Source organism: Heptranchias perlo, chromosome 38 (assembly GCF_035084215.1).
Source record: "Heptranchias perlo isolate sHepPer1 chromosome 38, sHepPer1.hap1, whole genome shotgun sequence".
In the NCBI taxonomy this organism is placed as follows: Eukaryota; Metazoa; Chordata; class Chondrichthyes; order Hexanchiformes; family Hexanchidae; genus Heptranchias; species Heptranchias perlo.
This window is the reverse complement of record NC_090362.1, coordinates 6316527-6330413: the sequence shown is the minus strand read 5'-3', so window position 1 is coordinate 6330413 and position 13887 is coordinate 6316527. Positions and strand designations below refer to the sequence as shown.

The 13887-nt window shown below is 40.7% G+C and overlaps 1 protein-coding gene across 4 annotated transcripts in view; it reads right to left on the bottom strand.

The window, feature by feature from the left end:
- LOC137304686 (fibrillin-1-like) overlaps positions 1–13887 on the bottom strand; it is a 462162-nt gene that overhangs the window by 231278 nt on the left and 216997 nt on the right. For all 4 annotated transcript variants that reach the window (XR_010958610.1, XM_067973343.1, XM_067973344.1 and 1 more), the window contains exons 9-13: positions 8014–8166; positions 3834–4037; positions 3592–3732; positions 3148–3267; positions 232–357 (exon numbers count right to left, since the gene is read on the bottom strand). Coding sequence is in view for 3 of the 4 variants with exons in the window: in XM_067973343.1 (XP_067829444.1) it covers positions 232–357; positions 3148–3267; positions 3592–3732; positions 3834–4037; positions 8014–8166 (744 nt within the window). In the remaining variant the exon portion in view is untranslated. The remainder of the gene's footprint in view (positions 1–231; positions 358–3147; positions 3268–3591; positions 3733–3833; positions 4038–8013; positions 8167–13887) is intronic.

The following is a 13887-nucleotide window of genomic DNA, read 5'->3' as shown; positions in this document are numbered from 1 at the left end:
AGCATTTATAATTTTTCTGAAGGGCAATTTGATTAATGTTACAGTATTATCTCAACTTAAGAGCAACATTTTAACAGGTAAGCATAAATGTCTTATTTTACTAAATAGCTCTAAAGGCAAATGTAAAAAAGTTCACAAAAATGTTAATAAAAGTAAAAAAATAAAGTTCAAATGCCAAATCTCTGCACTTTTTGTTTATATGATTTTATTGCATCTTTATGTACTACGTACCCATGCAATTTTTCCCATCTGGTGTCAGCTGAAATCCAGCATTACAAATACAGTGGAAACTGCCTTCTGTATTCACACAACGACCACTGTTACAGATTTGACCATTCTGAACACATTCGTCAATATCTGAAAAACAACAAAATCCATCAGTGATGTTAATCAAAGTAACGGTAACATTTTAAAATTGTATTTGAAGCAGAGTTGATTTTGAGCAACTATTCAAGTCTGTAGATGTAATTTCAACCACTGTAACCACCAATGGTTGTGTGTGGAATTATGTAATCAATCTTTATAAACCATTTAACTATCACTATGAGACTGCTATGGATACTAACTAAATATTATAAACACAACATAAATCTTATATCCTTATACCATTACTGAACACCTGCTTAGTAATAGTATAATGTACTATGAGCAGGAAAATACCATCAGTCTATCCAGCCTACCCACCCAATTAACCTTTTTCCTCCCTTGAGATGTCTATATTATTCATAAAATTCACTAACCATGACTCCCTTTAGATGCCAGAAATTTGTCTACTTCATTTCTGAAGCTCCTGGAGGTTTTCTGTTCACCCAGCCACACTAGCAGTTTGTTCCACATGTTGATCATCCTCTTGTTAAAGAAATACTATCTGAACAGCCTAATTATTTTAGTTTTCCTTATCCTGAATCTGTGTCACCTGTACTAGAGTTCTAGATTTGGTAGTATAACTTGTGTGTTTTCAACTTACTGGCCTCCCTTCAAAATCTTAATTTTTTTTTAATCCCTCTTTCCTTATCTTTTCAAGAGAGAAAAGTCCCAGAGGACACACAGGGTTAGAAATTTGGGGGCGCAATGTCCTGCATTGTCCAATACGAAATTGGGTTGGGCTGTGCTTCAGGCATCTGGGGCGGCCACCTAAAACGGTGTTAGGCTCTTGCATATGCTAATGAGTGACCCAACTCCTGTTTACAACAACAACAAGAACAACTTGCATTTATATAGCACTTTTAACATAGTAAAACATCCCAAGGTGCTTCACAGGAGCATAATCAGACAAAAATCGTCACCGAGCCACATAAGGAGATATTAGGACCCTTACCAGAAATTGGGCTTCCCTGAACGGTGTAGGCCTCGGGCTAGCTACGCTCAGGTTTTTGAGACATGGATGTGGCCTAGCCAGCGGCCACCACCGAAAAGATGAGTGACTTTTCATTTTTAATTTCTGTGAAGCTGGAAGGAGCAGGAGTGCTCTTCTTGGCTCCACAGTACATCTGATGGCCGTTGCTGACTGCGATTGGCCCCCCTTCCTGCTGTTCCCACCCCGGACTTACCTGAGGGCCGCTGTCGGCAAGGCAGGCGGCTCAAACTTGCATGCTTCCGTCGGGCGAGCTGCCCGTGGAGGCGCAACAGGTGCTGGCAGCTCGCTCTAAATATTTAGATAAGGCCGGAGAACCAATTTCTTGCTATCCTCGGGCCTCCATCTTTGGGAGCAGGGATCGCTCCCTGCACCCATTTGGCGCTTTAAAAATGGCCTAAAGGAATTTTAGACCAATAACTCTTCATAGTTCAGTCGTCTAAATTCTGGTATTGATCTCCGCTCAACCCTCACCAATAACAAAATATCCCCTTTGAAGTAGGGCAGGGGGGAACTAAAATTGGACACATTAGTCCAGATGTTGTCTTATGTACATATCCAACTTTAAAATTATTTCTTTTGGTTTATGTATTATACCCATTGTTACACTGCCTAACCATTTGTTTATTTACTTTGCCACTGGGAAACACTGATCTGCCCACCGTTATTCCAAGATCTCTCTCGTCTTCTGATACTGCCAGTATCTTCCTATCGAGTATATGTTGCACTTTACCTTTAATTTTGCCAGAACTCAATTTTACCTCTACCTGAATTAAATAGTAAATGCTACTTTTCTGTTCACAAATCCAGCATTTCTAAATCCTTTGGAATTTGCACACTGGTCCTCATTATTCTCCATTGCTCCTATTTCGATATTGTCTGCAAATTTTGACACATTTTAACTGACTCCAACAATGGTCCAAACATCAATCCTTGTATCACATAACCCGCGAACAACTCTAACCAAATGTTGTTCGATTCACTACTAATTGCTTTCTTTCAAATAACCATTCTTGAATTCAATTCAATACATTTCCATCTATTCCATGGGCCTGAACTTTAAGTGGGGACACTTTTATGTGGGACAAGGTTAAATACTTTTATAAAACCCTGCTGAGTAGTATCCACTCTCTCACCCTTATCCACAAAGTCCTTAAAAAACACCAATAGGTGTGTCAAACATGACTTCCCACTCCTAAAGCCAGCCTGGCTATCTCCCAGCAATTTATGCCCCTCAAAGTAATCCTATATGCTCCTCTTCAGCATTGTTTAAAGCAATTTTCTTGGAATTGATGTCAGACTTACAGATCTATAATTAGCTTCACCAGCCCCCTAATCCTCTTGGATCTGCCCTGAGTCCAATGAGCTCCAGAAAATATCCAAAAATGGATCCAAAATCACCTGTCCTAGCTCTTTTAAAACCCACAGATCTTACTTAATAGTAGATAATTAAATCATGCAACAGTTCATTATAGTAACACCACAATCAAACTATGGTTGTCTATAGGAAAACAGTAACATTGTGGTGGAAATCTCAGAATCAGTTTTCTAAATCAGGCTCACACATAAATAATAGCCACTTGGGTGAGGTATCATACAGCTGAGCTGTTCTTGAACAGGGGTTCAGCATGGGCGTGGGTCACCACTAACACAGAAAAAGAGGTGAGGGGGAAATTTGGCGGGAAATTTGCGAGAGAAAAAAAAGCAACAATTTATTTCAAAAGTAAACCACTGTTCCAATTTCAGTATTAAGAACAAAATGGGGTACTGATAATTATGGAAATCTAACTTACCCACACAGGTAATTTTAGTAGCAGTGCTCTGAAAGCCAGAATGACAACGGCAAAAATAAGATCCCTGTGTGTTCACACAATCCCCATGCATACAGGGGTTGCTTATACATTCATCCATATCTGTTTAAAACAAAGCGTGACAGTTATACAGAACTTCTTTTTTTTGGATATTAGCAAGATGGCTGTTCAGTGGTAACAACATTTAAAATGTAACAATACACAGCAAAGTTATATATAAATACTTTCCAAACTTGTATTAAACTATGTTTGAATATTGTTGTCTATTAAAAAAAGGAAACAATTAAAATACATAATATGACAGACACTGGCATTACACTGTCTTTAACACAAACACACTCCATCATCACATTGGGAATAACAAACCCACTCCAACATCACAATGGGATCAATATTAACACACTCCAACAGTGGTTTTAATCATACCAATACATTCTCTTCTTGCATCAAGTTTATAGCCCATGTAACACTCGCAGCGATAACTAGGCCCAGGAAGGGAAATGCAGCGTCCATGTAAGCAGAGATTTCTATAAATCTGGCAGTAATCGGTTATATTCAAAGGAAGGCCTGAAACAAAAATAATGACAAATTCAGAATGGAGGAATAGATATAGCTAATGAATATTTAAACAAATATTGTGAATGATAGTAGTGGTAAGGCCATCTTACTGATGTGCATATCAGGCTGAGGATAAGGTAGAACAGGTCTGGAATCAGGCATTTCAGGTCCAACACCAGGCACAAATCCAGGTCCACTGACAGGCACAAATCCAGGTCCAACACCAGGCACAAATCCAGGTCCACCACCAGGAATGACTCCCGGTAATACTCCAGTCCCAGAAATACCATCAATGCACAATTTATGATATTCGTCTGTAAGTGCATAGGTAAAGTTTTGATTATTTTATTTAGATGAAGCATAGATAAAGCCAAAAACCTTTCAACTATTTGGACTTTACAGTGACTTGATCATCTGTTTGTTTATTTTCAGCTAACATACAAACACATCACCGATAAAGCAGCCTTCGTAATTCTAGTCTTTTTTCAACAACAACTTGCATTGCATTATATAGAGCCTTTAACGTAGAAAAACATCTGTTTCACCAGCGCAAAAGTGGCAACAGTATTTTTAGCTGTTTTGTTTCATGTTGAAGTACAATGGGGGCAAGTATTGCTCTGGTCATTGTAAATTAAAATTGCTATTGATGATATTAATGGATGAATATTTAATTCTGCTTGTATGACATTCTGTTCACTACCGTATTAAAATGGCAGATCGAGAAAGGACATACAAGTACGTTAAGTGTTCAATTGCAAATTTCAGCAATAGCAATTTCTACGGTCATGTGTAGCAACATTAGAGGTGTTCAAGAAGAACATGCTTTTAATTTATAGTAACAAGAGTAATTTCCCCCAATAATATCTACTATTTTGTTACAAATACATCACTTTTGAATTTCGAGCCAAAAGAAGTCATGCAATCTGTACAAAGTAATGCTATATGTGCTAGCACTACGAATAGGTTTTAAAACTCAAAGAAAAGGGCAAAGCTGCCCCACGTCCTTAAAATATGAACGGTTCATTTTTTTGATTTTTCCTCAGTCTAGATTTTCCAAGCATCGCCAATCTGTTTTGGGGGGGTGAGTGCAGGAAATACAATGGGAAGCAATTCTGCTGGGTCCCGGGCCTCTGTTACCATTTGCAGGATTTCCTGCCATAAGTGATGGCGTATGCTGAATATGCCTGGCCATACTTAAGAAAACATAGTCAATTTAAATGCTTGTGACAGAAATATGTCATTCTGCAAATAATGCCTCAGGAACATTGGATGGTAGGATTGCCCTTGTGTTTTTAGCATCCAGCATTGCTATGGGAGTGGAGGGGGGATGGGGGTTAAAATTTAAAGGGCAGCAAAGACAAGTACAATCGATCCCTGCAATTTAAAACAAAAAGGAAAAAAAATTGGCCTTGAACCAGCACCGCTGGTCATACTACACTGCAAGTGCTGTAGCAATTTCCCTCCCTGCCTCTACCCCCACCCCCTTCCAACCCAGGCGGACAAACAGCAGGAACAAAGTAGCATCTGGAGCCCACTACAATTCTGATAATTAGCCTGACCCCCAGAAGATACACCGAGTTCAGGGGTGGAATGAATCTGATTCCTGCCAGATTGGAAATTTCAGGCCTAGGTTCTTACGCGATAAATAGCACATCAGTTAATCAAGCATTCTGTACATATTCAAAAAGGCATATCAATGAAGCAGATGCTAAGTAAGCTATTCCAAACATAAGCCTAGAAATTACTGCTGGTTACATTACTGGTCAAATGTTTAATGTGTCTGTATGACATTCCTCTGACCGCTGTTTTAATAGAAATATTAACCCATTTGAAATAAATGCCTCCACTAAAATAGCAAACAGAGAAACATCATACAAACTATTAGCAACAGTAATGTCTAGGCTATACAAACAGAACTTAGGATAGAAATGAATTTTGTGGCACAATTTTCGGAAATCCCATTGACATTTCTTGCATAGTTGGTTCCACCCATGTTCGGTATTAGTATAAATTAAACAATGTGTGTGAGCTCATCGCACAGCAGGCTGCCTGCGGAAGAGCTCAAACAGTTGAGAGGAAATTAAAGGTTTGCAGCACCTATTTAAAGGGCTGCATTCTCATTTGTAGGCCAAAGGTTGAGTCATTAACATGGCCTGGTTGAGCCCCTAGCACAGGCCTGCTTCCTGGGAGGGCACTGGGCTGGAAAATAAGGCCTAACATATTTGCAGCTGCCTGTAGCTTGGACTGGCCGCTGGCCTGAGGTCCCACTGCCTGCTGTTGGGAAACTGTTGCCAACAGGCCTAAAGATCCATGGGAGGCTAGAAGAGAATAGTGGTACTTACCCCTCCAAATGCCCTTACTTTGCTGCTTGGTCCCCTCAGACTCTATGATCTGAGGGGGGTCCCAGGCACAGGGCATAATGCCAGCTTATTCTCACACCCCTGAAAATAAGCAGCCATGTGTTGCAAGAGAGGAAAGTAAGATGGGAGGGCTGGGATTCCCTCTCCCTGCTTTATTGCCATGGCTGCCTGTCTAGTGAAGTCCTGGGGCAAGGTACGGTGGGGATAGGCGGAAACTTGACTTCACAGGTCTCCGCCACCTTTTCCTCTCCATCCGACCGGAAAATTATTGTTTTCCAGGAGCTAGGAAAGGAATATCGTGGATTACATGTTCCTGCCATCAAGTCTACTTTACTAAAGTGAAAGTCAATTAGACTGATTCCGCACACAGACAACACAGGTACACAGTCTAACCAGCATCATGAATGTGCAGAATTACAGTATATATGAACTGTGACCACTACACTCTATTTTCTTTTCTTTGAAGAGAGCCAACTAAAGAGTACATGAGGCAATACAAGTTAGGAAGATCTACATGGGGACTGCAGCTAGTGTGCTGTACTAGAGTAGAAAGTCCAGTTTGTGCGGCAAAATGGCATGGAATCTGGCAACGGGGAATGATTGTGTATACCAGAGTTCAGTGCCACACATTAAAGGTAATGGGCCAGATTTTGCTGGAACGGGGAATCCGCGGCATGCCCAGTTAGTTAAACTTACAATTGCACGTTTAGGTTTTAAAATATTTTGCCCACAAAGTTGCTTGACGTGCAAGCTGATAACGGTGCAGTGAGGACAATAGGGCATCTATGACCTTGGTGAACAACGGGGCAAACAGTGTATCTCCTTAACCAATGAGATTAAAGAATTGAGAAATAAAGAGGAAGGACTGAAAAGGAGTGTGAATTTAATGTCAAATCAGACATAGAAAGAGAAATAAAGGAGGGAAAGAAAGATTGTACGAGAGAGAGAGAAAAGAGACTGAAAGGAAAAGTAACAAAAAAAAAATTGACATTTTTAAAATCTCCGAAAACAATTCACAACCTGAAGGAATGAGACTCCACACTTATAATTGTTTACCTTCTGGGCAAGAGAGGTTTACTGGCAGTCATTAAAAATTATCACTTTGTTAAAAGGGTACTTACGCTGATAGACTTAACTTTCTGTGGTCAATTTAATGGGCAATTAATGTGCAAATGCAGCAACTTCATGAAAACCACAGGGAGGTTAAGTGTGAGATGCCTTTTTCATGAAGCTAACGACAGAACGGCGCAAATCGGCCAGCAACTTGTGGCGATTTGCAATGCACAGGGTATCTCTTACTCACTGCAAGTTGCTGGCCGATTTGCACATTAACAACAGCGTGCATTGTTCAGACACTATTATTTTTTCAAGCAAAATCTGGCCCAATATCGATTGAGGTATAGCATTAAAAATGGAATTAGAAATCAACACATACAAGTAACTTTTTAAAATGTGGTCCTGAAAAATTCCATTAGTTTTTAAAGACATTAAAATATATAAATATGATCTTAAAATTTGATCAGTTTGACAAATAACTAAATTGAGAATGGTTCAGTAGTTCTAGCAGTGGCTAGGCTTCTAATCAGAGGATCTAACTTCAAAACACAGCCTTCATTAATTTGAATTTCATGTGTTCTTCCTCAATACCTGAGTTCTGCTAGTAGCGAAGTGCCCCATTTCAAGGTGGAGAGAATACAAAGACCAAACATACCCACCTTGCCCCAATGAAACAAACTTCCTGTTAATGAATCCCATAGCAACAGTGACAGTAACCATGGAAAGATTCATAACTAGACCAGGCCACCTTGCTCTTGCCTGGTAAAGAACACCTAACAAAGGTGCTGAAGTGGGCAGTGAAATGGTGAAATATGCACACATCTTAAAAAAAAAATTCAGCAATCATTAATAAAAAGCCACAAACAAGACATACCAGTTCCACGCATTGGACACATTTCCGGAATTGTACCAGCTGACCAACAGCGACCACTGTCACAACAACACTGCATTTTGGTAAATGGTCTCGGAAGTTCATTAGCACATCGACCATTAACCAGATTGGAATAGCAAATTCCAGCACGTGCATCTGTTGAAAAAAAAATTGAGTTACTTTTTTATGCAAAGTAGTGCAAAGCTATTAGGAATTGTATTACATTTTCAATAAAATTTAGCAGTAGCCATTTAACATTATACAATTAACAATAATTAGGCAACCATAAGTTTTCCTAATTTGCAACTTACTTGTATTCTTTTACTGCAGACAGTGAATGTCATGGATTTGCATTTTGACAATCTGCTATTAACCAAAAGTGGCAACAAACTGTCCCTGCGTCTACTTTTATAAAGCACAATGTAAGAATTATAAAAATCCACATGTACAGGATTCATGCCTTCATCTCCTTCCTGTCTCAGAGAAACAAAAGGAGTAATTCTATGAGTTGATGCTCCTGGCACACAACCTCACCCACTGGGAGTACAAATTGGGAGTATGAGTGAGATGCTGACCACAAATTTCTGTCCATTCATTTCAACGGACGGAAAATCATGGGGGTGTATGCCTGAATTCCCAATGTGTTGCCGGGATGGGCAAGGCTCTAGGTTGGGAGCATGAACTCATGAAATTACCCCTTGTATTTCTTCACTCCCAACTGAATCAGGAATTTGTCCCATTCTTTTCTGGATGCTTTAACTGAACCTACATTCACCACACGAGTGGATGTCTGTTCAATAAATTATTGACTCTAAAATGTTTTATTTTTCTCTGATCACTGATATTACTGGAAAAGTTTAATACCTGCACTGACTTTTTCACTTACTTAGTGGCAGGTAAAAAATATATCTCCTAAGTATAAACCAGTTGCTCTTTAAGTCATGTCTGAGACAAAATTTCCTTTATTTATAATCATACCGCAAAATTATGTTGTCTAAAAGCAGCACATATAACTCCCCAATCATGGCATCAGCATCTTTCATGATTTTAAAAATCTAGATCATGTTCCCCCCTCCATCTCCATGTGCTAGAGGTAAATTTTAATCCCACAAATAGGAGGGTTGGGGGCGGATGGGATGGTTAAAATTGTAAAGATGTGAAAACTGACCCCAACCTGCCCACTTCCGGTTTTAATGGAGGCGGGTTGAGGGGCAGGCGATCAACCCGCTCTGAGGAGGCGGGTCAGTCAGTGAAATCTTTTAAGGGGGCTGTGAGCCTCCATTTTGACAGGTTTTTCATTTTTAACTTTTGAGAGCCGGGATTCCCGGGCCTTTTGCTTCATGCCATGTAAGAGGAGGCGAGAAGGCCCGGATCAACAGGCAAGTGCCTTTATTGCACTATTTATGGCCAGGAGGAGGAGTGTTTCCTCCAGGTCCAACAAGCCTACCTGTCGCAGTCCCACACATGCTATCAGCCGACCCCCAACCACCCTCCCACCAAAATCTAAGACTTACCTACTGGCATAAGAACATAAGAACATAAGAAATTGGAGCAGGAGTAGGCCAATCGGCCCCTCGAGCCTGCTCCGCCATTCAATAAGATCATGGCTGATCTGATCCCAACCACAAATCTAAAGAACACAAGAAGTCGGAGCAGGACCCGGCCACATAGCCCCTGGGCCCTCTCCGCCACCCACAGGGCATTGACCGATCCGAACTCAGCTTCATGTCCAATTTCCTGCCCGCTCCCTGGCTGTTCTCCCATCCGACCGACAGCCAGCCTGTCAATCTGGCTGGCCTGTCGGGCGGGAAACCTACAGAAAAAAAATGAAACCCGTACTTCTGGGTTTCCCGTCAGGAATTTCTTCCCTCCCCCCCACCCACCAACCCCCTCTTTCCAGCTCCCCGTTAAAATTTACCCCCTAGTCTTTTCTTTTCCAATGATAACACAATTAATTAATTAAAGCTCATTGATTTACAATCCAGTATTAATGCTGTCCTTCTCTGAATTCCTTATGATGCCTACGTACCTTTTCAGAAGCAAGGTGAATAAACCTAGGCAAACAATTTCAACTGTGGTCCACCAATGCTTTAACAATGAACTGCCATTTAATCATCATCAACCAAAGCAGTACCAAGAAACAACAATCCATATGTTATACAATCATAGAAGGTTACAGCATGGAAGGAAGCCATTTGGCCCATTGAGTCCGTGCCTGCTCTATGCCTGACCAATCCAGCTAGTCCCATTGCCCCGCCCTATCCCCATAGCCCTGCGCATTTTTTCGTTTCAAGTACTTATCCAGTTCCCTTTTGAAGACCATGATTGAATCTGCCTCCATGACTCCCTCGGGCAGTGCATTCCAGATCCTAGCCACTCGCTGTGTAAAAAAGTTTTTCTTCATATCATCTTTCGTTCTTTTGCCAATCACCTTAAATCTATATCCTCTGGTTCTTAACCCTTCCGCCAATGGGAACAGTTTCTCACTATCCACTCTGTCTAGACTGTAAGATTCTCAAAATTCACAGATCCCCCAAAACTCAGAGAAAAACCCTAAAGAAAAGGACTTTGGACTCTTTTCTAACCATTTCAGGGTGACTCACACACGCGCCGCACCAGGAAGCATCAACCAGGGAAAAGTATTTTTCGAGGAATCCACGTCCTTTAAGGGACTTGCTTCCTCGTAGGGGCGACTGTAAGAATTCTGGGAATTCACCTTTTCCCTGAGTATGGAAAAACTTTGGCCATTGACTGAAATCCTAAGATGGAAGGATAGGTGAGAGGTCACCAGACAAATCCACAACACACACATGTAATGTGGGAGAATTACTTCTTCAGACATGTCTCTGTTTTAATGCAAAACCTACAGCAGATGGTCGACACTCAGCACTAATTCGAAAGGCAGTCGGCCATTGAAAGAGGCAACTGCTCCAGACATGGTAGGGCCATGTCTTTGTTTTGAAGCAAAACCATTCAACACCTAGGATGTTGGATACAAAAGGAAGCCTGTATACCAGGTGATCAGCAAATCTGAATTAAAACAATGACCCATCGGGAGAAGCAATTGCAACATGATGAGGGACCATCAAAAAGCCATCAAAGATTCTTACGGACTTTGTAAGAACTGTTTAAACAGACATGAAGTGGGTTTTTTTTAAGTGACGAAGACCATTGGTAAGAGATGGATATAGAAGTGGAAACATGAAACCTCTCTCTCTCTCTCTGGTTCTTGCCAGCGCTTGTGTGCTGCTTGTCTTGTTCTGCCTGTCTCTGGAAGGAAGAGCAGCTTCCAGCGAACAACAAGGCAAGGGGTTCGACAGGGAAGGTCAGCAGCCCTAGAAGAAGGCCAACACACAAGAGGAAACCAAAGCAACAGCCCCAGTGGCCATCAGACACCTCGCGGCAACAAGGGCCTTACGAAACAACCAACCGAATATTGCCACCAACCAACCGGGTAATATTGGGCCACCGCGACCAAAGTAAACCAACTCGGGAGAAAACCGAAGATCCGCAAAGTTTCCACTCTACAATCTATTTCTGACTTACCTCTGGGTGAATTACTGTCAAGGATTCGTTTGGTGAGCATTATCTCTGGCCCTTTAGAGTCCAACTTAGCTAGTACAGTGGGATTGGGAGGGGTGAGGTATCTTTCTACTGTAATTTCCCTCGTGTGTACCGAAGTGTTCCCCATTTTATTAGAGTGTTAAGCTTGTTGTGTTGTATTTTCTCTCTTGAATAAAGGTGAAAGTTTCTTGCACCAAAACCAGTTGTCTGCTGCACTTTGTCACAACCCCCAAATAAGTCCAAGGTCTAGAACCCAGGGAGTGGGAGCGATTCAAACTGCTCAGAAGTCAGAGGCAAAGCTGACACACACCACCACCCCCTACAAGACCCTTCATGATTTTGAACACCTCTATCAAATCTCCTCTCATCCTTCTCTGTTCCAAGGAGAACAATCCCAGCCTCTCCAGTCTATCCATGTAATTTAAGTCCCTCATCCCTGGAACCATTCTAGGAAATCTCCTCTTCATCTTCTTTAAGGCCTTTAAATCCTTCCTAAAGTGCGGTGCCCAGAACTGGACACAATACTCCAGTTGTGGCCGAACCACTGTTTTATAAAGGTTCATCGTGACTTCCTTGCTTTTGTACTCTATGTCTCTATTTATAAAGCCCAGGACCTCGTATGCTTTTTTTCCGCTTTCTCAACCTGCCCGGCCACCTTCAACGATTTATGCACAAACAACCCCAGATCCCGCTGTTCCTCCACCCTTTTTAGAATTGTGCCCTCTAGTTTATATTGCCTCTCCTCATTTTTCCTACCGAAATGCATCACCTTGCATTTTTCCGCATTAAAATTAATCTGCCACGTGTCAGCCCATGCCACCAGTGTGTCTATATTCTCTTGAAGTCTATCGCTATCCTCCCCACTGTTCCCTACCCTTCCAAGTTTTGTGTCATCTGCAAATTGTGAAATTGTGCCCTGTACTCTCAAGTCCAAGTCATTAATATATATCAAGAAAAGCAGTGGTCCCAGCACCAACCCCTGGGGAACACCACTGCACACCTCCCTCCAGTCCGAAAAACAACCGCTCACCACTACTCTACGTTTCCTGTCATTTAGCCAATTCTGTATTCATGTTGCTATCGTCCCCTTTATTCCATGGGCCACAATCTTAATAGCAAGCCTATCATGTTGCACTTTATCAAACGCTTTTTGAAAATCCATATACGTCACATCAACTGCATTGCCTTCATGTACCCTCTCTGTTACCTCATCAAAAAACTCTATCAAGTTGATTAAACATGATTTGCCGTTAACAAATCCGTGCTGGCTTTCCCTAATCAATCCACACTCGTCCAAGTGACTGTTAATTCTGTCCCAGATTATCGTTTCCAAAATAGAGTGCAGGAATGATTTACAAGAAGCAGAGTTTCCTTCAGTACACAGGAGATGTAGGTGACCCGTTGCTGAAATTATAATCTCTCACACTGAAATTTAAAAAAACTTAAGTTTTAATATTTTGGAATCTGAATAAGCCATATATATCCCTAGCAGGCCTAGGTGTCCCTCAATTAGATTTCCTACTGTTAAGTGGGCAGCTATTAGCTGTCACAGTTTCAGTCATGTCCGCAGATCAACCTATGAGATTAAATGGTGCTTCAGAAGCTGCAGATTTCCACAGAACATTCAGCATAATAGTCTCAAAACTTCAACATTTCCAGGGTGCAGCCAGCATTACAACTTCCTTGCCTAGATAAAGGTAGGTTCAGAACAGTTACTGAATATTTTCCTCTTTTCTCTCATCAGTATTCTCATTTTTAATTTGTTAAATAATCTTAATTATTGAGTAAAATAATCTCTGATTAAAAATGTCCAAGACCAGGTCTCCAGGGCTCTCCATGCTGCCTGTTTGGCTTCTCAACAGTGTGTATTCGATCTTATAGACATTCTTTTAGCCTCTCCAAGTAAATTTTGATGCTTTTTTGCCATTTCTTAAAATTCTCACGCTCTTCAAATCATATATTAGTTTTTAAATTTTCAATTAATAAATGTGTTTGTTTAAATATAATACTAAATGCTGCTTACTTGCAATTAATTTTTTTAATGATTAACATTTTCCTGAGTTACATTAGATGACTGATCATTTTATCACTGTGTGACTTTTGATTAATTACAATTTTTATTTTCTCAATTAAATTGGATAAATTATGATTTTAATATTTTACTGAGTATGATTGGGTAAATAGTAATTTTGATTTTTAATTTATTCTAGATAACATCTTGCATTATTTCAATAATTTTAAAACATTGGTGATTAAGGCAGGTTTGATACTGCAAGTGACCAGGGAGCGTCAGACGAGTGGAAGCACAGTAGT